The following is a 12,919-nucleotide window of genomic DNA, read 5'->3' as shown; positions in this document are numbered from 1 at the left end:
TGTATATGCATCTTAGTTGATTAAGCTTAGTTGACTAGGTTTGGTTTCTGAGAGATGGAGATGCACAGAGACATCAATGCGCTGTTTGATTTGCAATCGTGCTTGTGTGCTTATTCCATTAATTTGTCCATTCATGTATCATATTGTACGATGTTTAAAACATTTAAATAGTCGTATCAAGTAGTAGAATGTGTACAATTCAGTATAGATAGCCTATAACTTGATAGAGAGCTGGTGAGCATTTCCCAAAAGCATCGTACGCCTAAGAAGTTCGTTAAATTCGTTCGTTAAGATCGTACGACTGATCTTAAAGGAGAACTCCGGTCAATTTTAACAATGAGCTCATTTTTTTGTACATTTGGAGTGCTGTCAGTACAGAGAACAACGACAAAAATCGGTGTTACCTACACCGTGTTATCCTCTTTTTAAAATGTGCACCCTGTTGACTTCAATGGGGCAAGTTTTAAACCTGTTTTTAGCCTCTTAACATCCTTGATGTGTCATTACAAGTGCACAGGCCATGTGAGGGATTCCTTCGGGGTGAACGCGGGTGAATCTGACTGCAGTAGATGTGAAAGATATGAATAAAAATTATTTTTATTCAGCCAGTGCACATACCTGTATTTTCTTCCTGTTTTCGGTCGAAGGCCACAGTAGTCGATTGTCGAGTTCACGCGCGTGATCATAGGTACTAAACCTGAACGCGTGAACTCGACAATCGATTACTGTGGCCTTCGACCGAAAACAGGATGTAAATACAGGTATGTGCGCAGCCCTGTGAGTTTTGTGCCTCTTGACCCACAGATGAGTGGTGAACATGAATAAGTTCTGTGTACTTCCAGGCCTTGCTGCAATGTCTGTGATCAAACCCTTATAGTCACAGATAACCTGCCAGTTGATAGCTGCATAGCCTTTGCGGCATATACCTGTATATATATGGCCATCCACAGATGATGTAAGGATCGGGATCAAGGTACAATCGATCACTCCAATGACCTGTGGGATGTGATGATGTGTTAAAAAATACTGTTGTATTTCTGTGATGGAAATTTAATGTGTTCTGCAGCAAGTGGAAGTAATACATTGGTGACTGCTTGAACAGCTCTTGACACTGATGCCTTACTTAGTCCAAGCCCATCACCAAGTACCTGGAGAAAACTGCCAGTTGCATAAAATCTCAAGGCTGATAGGAGTTGGACTTCAGGGGACAAGGCAAAATTTCTCCTGGTGGCACGCATCAATCGAGGTCCAATGCTATTTAGCAGTCGGGCTATTTGTCCTCTTGGCAGACGGTATCGGCCACTTTTAGCAATGTCTTCAAGGGTATCCAAAGGGTTTTGATGCTGTTTGATGAAGGCATATAAAGTCACCAATCTACTTTGTGGTTGTCTCTGTCTTTGCCTTTCTCTGACCCTCAATTAAAGAACACGCTGTAATGCAACCATGATGTCCTCTGCAAGTCTAGTGAGGTGTAAACTCTATACTATCCTATGCTTAACTTGAAGCTTATCAGGCTGTGATAATGTTCACATATCCCACTGCCTATCATCAATTTCAGTAATCACATTAGGCCCTGCCTTGAAGAAAGTGAAGGTGTGGCATGCTTAGAAATTGTATAGATTACATCTTCATTTAATCTATCCTCTGTTTGTAATGTTTATAATGATGAAAAGTTGTGCTCCTTATAAATATGTATACATAGAACAGTGCTGGTAAAACATGACTATTTTTTGTCTGTACCTGTAGAAATGTATTGTCTGGTGGCCGAGAGAGCTCAACACGCTGCAACTGAAGAAAACACATGCAAATAGAAAAACATCCACAAATTAAGAAAACATCTTCATCAGTTTTACAACACATGTGTGCTCCAAATACTCACAACACAACCAAATACAGAAACACGCTGCAAAAGTTCACAACACAACCAAATACAGAAACACGCGGCAAAAGTTCAACACCACCAAATACAGAAACACGCTGCAAATAGAACAGAACACAACAGAAATGTTTCCAGAGGACCACAATAAGTGACCAACCCGGCTGAGACGTGCTCTCTCGGCCACCGTAGTATTGGCTAGATAAAGTACAAATATCTGTCACCCTTAATATATAGACTTTATATATTAATAATATTGAAACTTATATTATGTCTGAAAATAGTCATTAACCATTAGCCATTAACGAAATGTCAAAAGCGTCAGTATATGACGCCTTGGGATGAGATCGGGCTGGTATTTCATAGGGCCTTAGGCCACGTGGGGTTCAACAAACATGGACATCAAAAACATTGCATCAAGTTTTATTAATCAAAAACATTGCATCTAGTTTTATCAAAAACATTGCATCTAGTTTTATTAATGTGGGTTATTCAGTTTCGCAGGACCTGCAAAAGACATTGTACAGTGGGATAAATCATAACTACATATAGAACACTTTTCAAATTGCACAAGAAATGACAGAAACATAATGAATCCCCAATGAACAATAATCATATTACCTGAGACTTCTGGCAAAATAATTTCACAGCAATTGAGAGCCTTGCAAAACTCATCTCCTCTAGTGCAAGCCTCCTCTCGTCTAAGGCCAGCTTGGCCTTCTTGAGCTCAATGAGCTGCCGTTGAAAATTGTTGTCCCTCTCATTGGCTTCTTTAAGGCATTGCCTAGTGTCTTTCAAGACATCTGTTTTCTCCCTCTCCAGCTGCACTATGTCCTGACTACAACTACAAACATCCTCAAACTGCTGAGGTGTTGTGGCTGCAGTCTGTCTGGACAACTGAAGATGGAGGCTGAGGCCTGTGAGGGTTGTTTATAGGAGGAGAGGGTAGGTGCTGGGAGATGTCAGATTAAACTGATAGTTCCTTTGAGCATGAAAGACCTGCGGTGTGCACTGCGGGATTGTGGAGCCCCACATCCACAATTACCACAGTAAACAAGGAACCGCTCAGCAGAAAGGCATGGCCGATGTATTGGGCCAGGGAAAAGTTAAATTTCCCCCCTGGCAAACTAGACCAATTCATATTTGTTCAAGTATTCTGTAATCTAGATCAACTGGAGGCAATTGATAGAACCCAAGTGCAGCTTTATTTTCCAAACATTGACTTGACTTGACTTGACTTGACTTGACTTGACTTGACTTGACTTGACTTGACTTGACTTGACTTGACAAACAGTGGTTACAGGTAACAATACTTGACAAAGTAACAAGGCAAACATTAGGGCTTAAATATACAGGCTACTAATGACAAGACAAGGGACACCTGTGCACATGATAAGACAATGAACCAATTACAACATGAAACATTCACATGGCGAACACATGGCAGGATAAAATGACTATAACAGGGAATCACATGGAACAAGAACATAGAACAAAAACAACCTGTGACAGCTGCATTGTAGCGCCATCGTGCCAAAATAACTCTTTAAAAATGTCCTTTAATAAAACTTTATAAATGAGCAAAAGTTATTTGTTAAAAAATATGAAAGGAAACATTTTTATTTAACATTTGTTCAGCATTTTAAATGAGTTAAAGATTTATTTTATTATATCAATATCAACTGCTCACCCTCCTTCTACATTACTTTAAGTAGCCCCCAAAGAGTCATTTGTATTGGTCTTCCTCGAGATGTCTGTCTGAAGTCCCAAAAAAGCATATTATTTGTCACAGTGTCTGGTTTATGTTCCTTGGGTCACCACTAGATGTCCTCCTTCCTCACGGTGTCATCCACATATTGAACTACATTCCCCACAATCCTTGTCTGTACCAATCACTGTTAATTACACTCAGCTCTCCGTCATCATTGTTTCAGCTGTTCCCTGTTTCATTGTTAGTTCCCTGTGTATAAAATCCTGTCTGTTTTTGTATGTGTTACGGAGTCCTTGTATTTATCACGCCACTTCTGTGTTCTGTTTCCTGCCTGTTCTTGCTTGTATCTTGTTTTGGACTGCTTATTTGGATTTTGACCCCTGCCTGGACTGGTTTATGATTACGGATTTTCCTTATTAAAACTTACTGCTATTGGATCTTCTCCCTGTTTCTTGTGTGGATCGTGACAGAAGGACTCCGTCACATCTAGATCCAGCAGTATGTTTACCAGTGCCTCTTTCCCAGCCACCGAGCGGGAGAGGGGGCAAGGTTTTGAGGGGACACGATTGGTCATTTTTCGAGGGACCCGTGGAGGCCGCAGTAGAGGAGGTGGACGTGAGAGAGACCAACACCACTCTACACTCTGGCCCCTCTTTGACCCTGGGTTGGTGGTTTCCAGCCCAGTTCCGGTGGTCCCAGTTCCGGTGGTCCCGAAACGGAGGAGGAGAAGAGGGACTCCCTCCGTGACTGTTCCGGTGGATCCTGTTCCGGTGGATCCTGTTCCGGTGGTCCCAGTTCCAGAGGTCCCAGTGCCGGTGGTCCCAGTGCCGGTGGTCCCAGTGCCGGTGGTCCCAGTGCCGGTGGTCCCAGTTCCGGTGGTCCCCGAACAGCCCGCTGTCGTCCCGGAGGCCGTGCCCAAACAGCCCGCTGTCATCCAGGAGGCCGTGCCCGAGCAGCCCGCTGTTGCCATAGCGGCTGAAAAGCTCTTGGATTATTTTTCGACGCTATTCGAGATCCTAGAGTTTCCCAGGAGTATTCACATCCCGTCTGCCCAGCCAGAGACTATTCACATCACATCTGCCGAGCCTGTGTCTTCGGACAAGATGGCCGCCGCTGAGCCTGTTCACGTCACGCCTGCCGAGCCTGTGTCTTCGGACAAGATGGCCGCCGCTGAGCCTGTTCACGTCACGCCTGCCGAGCCTGTGTCTTCGGACAAGATGGCCGCCGCTGAGCCTGTTCACTTCACGCCTGCCGAGCCTGTGTCTTCGGACAAGATGGCCGCCGCCGAGGCTGTTCACGTCACGACTGCCGAGCCTGTGTCCCCTGACAAGATGGTCGCAGTCGAGCCTGTGTCTGTTCCTGAGCCGGAGCCGGTGGTGTCTGTTCCTGAGCCGGAGGTGTCTGTTCCTGAGCTGGAAGTGTCTGTTCCTGAGCCGGAGCCGGTAGTGTCTGTTCCTGAGCCGGAGCCGGTAGTGTCTGTTCCTGAGCCGGAGCCGCCAGTGTCTGTTCCTGAGCCGGAGCCAGTGTCTGTTCCTGAGCCGGAGCCAGTGTCTGTTCCTGAGCCGGAGCCAGTGTCTGTTCCTGAGCCGGAGCCAGTGTCTGTTCCTGAGCCGGAGCCAGTGTCTGTTCCTGAGCCGGAGCCAGTGTCTGTTCCTGAGCCGGAGCCGGTAGTGTCTGTTCCTGAGCCGGAGCCGGTAGTGTCTGTTCCGGAGCCGGAGCCGGTAGTGTCTGTTCCGGAGCCGGAGCCGGTAGTGTCTGTTCCGGAGCCGGAGCCGGTAGTGTCTGTTCCGGAGCCGGTAGTGTCTGTTCCGGAGCCGGAGCCGGTAGTGTCTGTTCCGGAGCCGGAGCCGGTAGTGTCTGTTCCGGAGCCGGAGCCGGTAGTGTCTGTTCCTGAGCCGGAGCCGGTAGTGTCTGTTCCTGAGCCGGAGCCGGTAGTGTCTGTTCCTGAGCCGGAGCCGGTAGTGTCTGTTCCTGAGCCGGAGCCGGTAGTGTCTGTTCCTGAGCCGGAGCCGGTAGTGTCTGTTCCTGAGCCGGAGCCGGTAGTGTCTGTTCCTGAGCCGGAGCCGGTAGTGTCTGTTCCTGAGCCGGAGCCGGTAGTGTCTGTTCCTGAGCCGGAGCCGGTAGTGTCTGTTCCTGAGCCGGAGCCGGTAGTGTCTGTTCCTGAGCCGGAGCCGGTAGTGTCTGTTCCTGAGCCGGAGCCGGTAGTGTCTGTTCCTGAGCCGGAGCCGGTAGTGTCTGTTCCTGAGCCGGAGCCAGTGTCTGTTCCTGAGCCGGAGCCAGTGTCTGTTCCTGAGCCGGAGCCAGTGTCTGTTCCTGAGCCGGAGCCAGTGTCTGTTCCTGAGCCGGAGCCAGTGTCTGTTCCTGAGCCGGAGCCAGTGTCTGTTCCTGAGCCGGAGCCAGTGTCTGTTCCTGAGCCGGAGCCAGTGTCTGTTCCTGAGCCGGAGCCAGTGTCTGTTCCTGAGCCGGAGCCAGTGTCTGTTCCTGAGCCGGAGCCAGTGTCTGTTCCTGAGCCGGAGCCAGTGTCTGTTCCTGAGCCGGAGCCGGTAGTGTCTGTTCCTGAGCCGGAGCCGGTAGTGTCTGTTCCGGAGCCGGAGCCGGTAGTGTCTGTTCCGGAGCCGGAGCCGGTAGTGTCTGTTCCGGAGCCGGAGCCGGTAGTGTCTGTTCCGGAGCCGGTAGTGTCTGTTCCGGAGCCGGAGCCGGTAGTGTCTGTTCCGGAGCCGGAGCCGGTAGTGTCTGTTCCGGAGCCGGAGCCGGTAGTGTCTGTTCCTGAGCCGGAGCCGGTAGTGTCTGTTCCTGAGCCGGAGCCGGTAGTGTCTGTTCCTGAGCCGGAGCCGGTAGTGTCTGTTCCTGAGCCGGAGCCGGTAGTGTCTGTTCCTGAGCCGGAGCCGGTAGTGTCTGTTCCTGAGCCGGAGCCGGTAGTGTCTGTTCCTGAGCCGGAGCCGGTAGTGTCTGTTCCTGAGCCGGAGCCGGTAGTGTCTGTTCCTGAGCCGGAGCCGGTAGTGTCTGTTCCTGAGCCGGAGCCGGTAGTGTCTGTTCCTGAGCCGGAGCCGGTAGTGTCTGTTCCTGAGCCGGAGCCGGTAGTGTCTGTTCCTGAGCCGGAGCCGGTAGTGTCTGTTCCTGAGCCGGAGCCGGTAGTGTCTGTTCCTGAGCCGGAGCCGGTAGTGTCTGTTCCTGAGCCGGAGCCGGTAGTGTCTGTTCCTGAGCCGGAGCCGGTAGTGTCTGTTCCTGAGCCGGAGCCGGTAGTGTCTGTTCCTGAGCCGGAGCCGGTAGTGTCTGTTCCTGAGCCGGAGCCGGTAGTGTCTGTTCCTGAGCCGGAGCCGGTAGTGTCTGTTCCTGAGCCGGAGCCAGTGTCTGTTCCTGAGCCGGAGCCAGTGTCTGTTCCTGAGCCGGAGCCAGTGTCTGTTCCTGAGCCGGAGCCAGTGTCTGTTCCTGAGCCGGAGCCAGTGTCTGTTCCTGAGCCGGAGCCAGTGTCTGTTCCTGAGCCGGAGCCAGTGTCTGTTCCTGAGCCGGAGCCAGTGTCTGTTCCTGAGCCGGAGCCAGTGTCTGTGTCTGTTCCAGTTCCTGTGTCTGTGTCTGTTCCTGAACCGGTGGTGTCTGTGTCTGTTCCTGAACCGGTGGTGTCTGTGTCTGTTCCTGAACCTGAGTCGGTGGTGCCAGTTCCAGTGCCAGTTCTGGTGGTGCCAGTTCCAGTGCCAGTTCCGGTGGTGCCAGTTCCAGTGCCTGAGCCGTTGGTGTCTGTTCCAGTTCCTGCGCCGTGGCCGCCCGAGGGGTCTTCACCGCCGTGGCCGCCCGAGGGGTCTTCACCGCCGTGGCCGCCCGAGGGGTCTTCACCGCCCTTGCCGCCCGAGAGACAGTCACCGCCCTGGCCGCCCGAGGGACAGTCTCCGCCCTGGCCGCCCGAGGGACAGTCTCCGCCCTGGCCGCCCGAGGGAGAGTCTCCGCCCTGGCCGCCCGAGGGAAAGTCTCCGCCCTGGCCGCCCGAGGGAAAGTCTCCGCCCTGGCCGCCCGAGGGAAAGTCTCCGCCCTGGCCGCCCGAGGGAAAGTCTCCGCCCTGGCCGCCCGAGGGAAAGTCTCCGCCCTGGCCGCCCGAGGGAAAGTCTCCGCCCTGGCCGCCCGAGGGAAAGTCTCCGCCCTGGCCGCCCGAAGGATCGTCTTCGCCATGGCCGCCCGATGGGCCGTCTGGGCGTCTGCTTTGCCCTGGCTACCGGCTAAGTCATCACCCCCTGTTTCTGTTCCCCTCCATGGTCCTGGCCCTCCATCCCTCCCCCTGATCCTCCACCGTTTCACCTTCCTCCTGGACTTTTGTTGGGTTTTGTTTTTTGTTATGTCTTGGAGCGTCTGGTAGCCGCTCCGTAGAGGGGGGGTTATGTCACAGTGTCTGGTTTATGTTCCTTGGGTCACCACTAGATGTCCTCCTTCCTCACGGTGTCATCCACATATTGAACTACATTCCCCACAATCCTTGTCTGTACCAATCACTGTTAATTACACTCAGCTCTCCGTCATCATTGTTTCAGCTGTTCCCTGTTTCATTGTTAGTTCCCTGTGTATAAAATCCTGTCTGTTTTTGTATGTGTTACGGAGTCCTTGTATTTATCACGCCACTTCTGTGTTCTGTTTCCTGCCTGTTCTTGCTTGTATCTTGTTTTGGACTGCTTATTTGGATTTTGACCCCTGCCTGGACTGGTTTATGATTACGGATTTTCCTTATTAAAACTTACTGCTATTGGATCTTCTCCCTGTTTCTTGTGTGGATCGTGACATTATTTAGTTAAAATATGTTTTGACTATTATGCGCACATCCAAAAAAACTTTTGGCAGGTGCTCGATCAAATGAAGCATCAAACTCAAAATAAACAAGAATCGGCACACTGCCACTTCTGCTCCCAAGGATTTATTATAGGCTATAACATTTCAAGCCAAAAGGTCAAAGGTCAGACTATCTGACTACAAAACTTTTTAATGCCAAGGATCCCCTTGATATGATTTCCTAGCAAAAGACTCACTTCCTAAAATAAAGGCAACTATGTATTTTAAAACTCATTCATATCATTTGAGGAAAAGATATGTGTGATATTATAAATAGGCTACATTATGAATAAAATCATTTGCATTTCATGTTATCATTGTACTATTTGTATAAAGCGTTTCATAATAAATATTGTCCCAAAGCAAGTTTTTTGCGGTCCATGATTTGAAAACCCCTGATTTAGAGCAGACAAGAAATGTATAAATGTAAGTATTAGATATAATGGAGGTTGCTATATATTAAAGTCGTTATATATTATAGATGTATATTTGAGAGAGGATCTCAACCATTTCCACCACTCGCTGTTAAGGCCAACACATGGACATAAGTTGTACTGCAGTTGCTGTTACATAGAATTAAATATATTCTTGAGTTACTGTAATATAAAGTGCACTAATGAGAACTTCACAAAGGGGAATTGTGTAGCCAGTGAAGAAAATGTTTATCAAAACTAAAGCAAAAAAGGGGCCGGAACATTTACTTCAGCATACAAGTATAATATTGTTATGTTGTCTGAAAGCTCTCAAGAGATGAATCAGTATATATTTAGATTCAATGACGCAGATGTCCAATGATCTTTGCGACATGAGAGATTAAGGATGGGCATTTAAAACAGACTATTCAATTCAGAGCAGCTCACAAACATTCAGACACTGTCATTGTTTGCTCTGGCTCTAAAACTTTAAGATTATTTAGTCTGTGATTCAAATATCATGCTGAAAGTTTACATAAAGGTATATTTTCAACATTTGAAAATTAGATGTTAAAAGTGTGAGATGACAATTTAGTAAAGTCCATATTTTGGTTATTTCTTTATAGTAATTTCTATTTTCAGCCTGTGCAAAACAACAAACGCAAAGCTGCCATGAGTTTATCCCAGAATATCTCGATTGTTCATCCTGAATACTTTTTCATCACTGGGCTCACAGGTACACCATACAAAACTTATTACTATATATTCTTATTTATCATATATTTTATTACTGTAATTGGGAACTCTATAGTCCTTCTCATTATAGCTCTTGAACGGAGCCTGCACAGTCCAATGTACATTGGTGTGTTTAACTTGGCCTTGGCAGACATTGGTGAAACTAATGCACTGATTCCTAACATGGTGAAGATGTTTTTATTGGACTCACAGTACATCTCATACAATGCTTGTTTGGCAAACATGTTTTTTGTGAATGTCTTTTTTAATGTGCAAACTTACACTCTTGTTGTTCTGGCATTTGATCGTTTCATTGCAATTTGTTTTCCACTAAGATATCATGCTATAGTGAATAATAAGTTAATGTCTATAGTGTTTTCAGTAATATGGGCATTTAACACCTGTATTGTAACACTGTCAACATCTTTGATGACCAGACTTTCATTCTGTAATTCCAACGTGGTAGAAAGTTGGTATTGTGACTATGGAACATTGCTGAGGCTGCCATGCAATGACAATAGCATTAATAAGTTATTAGCAACCCTCATTACAGCTTTATTCATTATTGCACCACCTTTCATTATTGTCCTGTCATATGTGGGCATTTTTCTTGCTTTATGTAGAATTACAACTTGGGAAGGACGTTTAAAAGCACTGAAGACCTGTGTTTCTCACCTTTTGGTAGTTGGATCATTCTTTCTGCCCATAATATGCATTTTGATTGCTTCACCTACTATTAATGCCAGGATCATCACCGGATCTCTTTCATTTGCTCTTCCACCAATGCTAAATCCCATCATTTATGTTTTAAACACAGCTAAAATCAAAGAAAAGGAGGTCAATCCGAAAAAATCAATCCGAAAAATGCTTAACAACAGATCTGCATCAATTAGAGGGAATGTTTCAAAATGACTGTAATGATTGTCTGTGTTCTTCAATCATTGTGAATTAAATTACCTATATGAAAAATTACATTTATGTATTTCATAAATATTTGTAGATCCATTATGTGGAAAATAAAAGTGAACAAGCAGAAAATAAATTTAGTCTGCAAGACTCTTAACATGTATATTGAACGCATTAGTTGTGTGTTGGTTAACAGCAATGAAATGTTGTTTATTTATGAATGAATCCATCTGATTTCAAGTGTGTTAGTTACTGACCCCAAGACAAAACTAATTGGAAATGCAAAATTTTAGCAAGAAATTTGAATTATTATATTGCTAATATAGTATTTTTGTCAGGAATACCAAAGAGGAGGTTTGATAAAGATGATGTTTTAAGAACATTAATGAATACAATGAACAACAGCAAAAACATGGCAGAGATAATGGTAGTAAAAACAGAAGAGGTGTTTCAATATTCTGTATATACTGTAAAACTGTAGAAATTAGACAATGCCGGGCCATCTGGTTGAGGAACGACTACTCACAGAGAAGACAAAGGAGGCTTCTGGAAATTAACATTTGAACTCTCTCTTGTGAAACTAGCATCCCCATTCAAGACACAATCGCACTGAGTCAATCACCTCAATATTGTTTAGATGGTAACCATGCGCGTAATTTGCACGGGGGTTACGGGGGTTATGACCCCCCCAAAAATCTGATCTAGCTAATATAACCCCCCCAATATCATCACATCATTCAGATTAAAATAAATATGAAATATTCCGAATGAATACTTTTGTTCGTGTTTTTTATTTCATTTGCCAGCAAAAAAGATAGTATCATATTTTAAATAATCTGTAATGTACCCCCCGCCCACCGCACCGCCGACTACTTGGTATTACCCAACCCGCTTTCTCTACCAAGTTTGTTCACTATTTTGCGCAGTCGCTGGGATGAATGGTTGGAGAAAGCTGACGGTGCATGCTAACGGATGGAAAGATGAAAAAGGACACTGAAAGGCAGCCAGACAACGATTTTTCATTGTTGGTCGACACCATTTTTTACAGTCTATGGTCAACACCAGCCAAAAAGAGGAAAAATCCTGACCAAACGGAGGTGCGTTTCTCAAAGTGTGAGGCGCGGGCGCGTGCGCGGCCCACTGCTGGGGGGGAATAGAGACATGACAAATGGGGCGCGACAAACAGGTTTTGAGCCCATCTTTTTAATTCCTTTATTTATTGACCATACACTCAAAACAATACAAAGACACATTTAAATGTAAGCCTTGCTTAACCTTTTTACACGTAAGTTTAAAAGTTTTTCAAGGCGACCGTTATAGAGCATCACAGTCCCGCCCACAGCCCGAGAGCGCTTAGGTGCCGGAAGTAAATTTCCCATTCATTTCTCCCATTGACGTTTTCGAAAATCCGTATCTAAAGAGTTTTAGAGCATGTCTGAGGATAACCAGCTATGGCTGAACTCATAGGCATACAACATATCATTTCGAGTGAAAAAACGACGAGGAAATCCAAAAAAAGTCAAAGGTACAAGACTGTGTACATATTTTCATTTCCGAGCGAAGGAACTACTCATTCCATAAACCACCGCGCCTCAGTGAAGTCGACTGAAGCCACAACCGGGAAAGAGCCTAGAGCGACTTTAAAATCTGACGACAGCCACGCAAACTTTTTCTTGTGCCGTTTATAGCAGTTCTTTCAGTAGTAATTGTGTAAATAGACTGGAAAGCATGGCTGGCGGTCCGCGGCTCACGGGTGCAGATCTGGCAGTCCGCGCGGTGTTCTGCTCATCAGTTTCAGCGGCCCACGGGCAGATTGCTGACAAATGCCTCAACAATTTCCCACTTGTGGTCCATGCTCATTTTATTCATGAAGTTATAGTTCATCCTTAATTTTAATAACATTTAATGTATTTTCTTAATAACAACAAGTGAAAATTAAAAAGTGAAGGTCAGCAAACCAGAAAGTGCATCATATTCAGTTTATTAACTTGCCATGAATTATTACACAAATGTTCAGTAAATGCATGAAGAGCTCTCTATGGCTAAGCTAAATATTGTTTTGACAGTGGCATCATAAAATGCTTGATATGACTCATACCATATATGAAGACTCCTCGGTTCAAATGTCACATCAGTGATACCGTGCAAAAAAACGCAACACAGTTTTTTTTTTTTTTTCTATTTATCTTGAGTCTTCACGAACTTTCGCGGGGTTTACACGAGCTCCACCAATCAGATGCATCACTGTGGGATTGTGTGATTGTTTAGGATTGTGGGTAATGAAGTACTTCTCCAAGACATCGCGAATAAAAGGCCTTTATCTCAAAACAAGGTTAGTGCCCCATGAACTTTTGGCGGTTATATGAGCATATACAATCGCTTAGTACTGCCGTAGCTGGTTTTAAGTCTACCATGTATGGTTACGTTTTTATGGCTTATACCCCAACTGTCAATGGAGAAATTGTATTG

At 46.0% G+C, this 12,919-nt stretch overlaps 1 protein-coding gene across 1 annotated transcript; it reads left to right on the top strand.

Moving 5' to 3' along the window:
- Nucleotides 1–9,449: 9,449 nt before the first annotated feature.
- LOC308693751 (olfactory receptor 1496-like) lies at nucleotides 9,450–10,456 on the top strand (the record flags this gene model as incomplete). The annotated part of the gene is made up of 1 exon (XM_081370848.1): nucleotides 9,450–10,456. Exon 1 carries the CDS (start codon nucleotides 9,482–9,484, stop codon nucleotides 10,454–10,456), a length of 975 nt encoding a protein of 324 aa, XP_081226974.1. The 5' UTR covers nucleotides 9,450–9,481.
- Nucleotides 10,457–12,919: the final 2,463 nt, after the last annotated feature.

This window comes from Scardinius erythrophthalmus (assembly GCF_964197995.2).
Source record: "Scardinius erythrophthalmus genome assembly, chromosome: 7".
Lineage (NCBI taxonomy): Eukaryota > Metazoa > Chordata > Actinopteri > Cypriniformes > Leuciscidae > Scardinius > Scardinius erythrophthalmus.
This window is presented reverse-complemented; position numbering and strand designations above follow the sequence as displayed.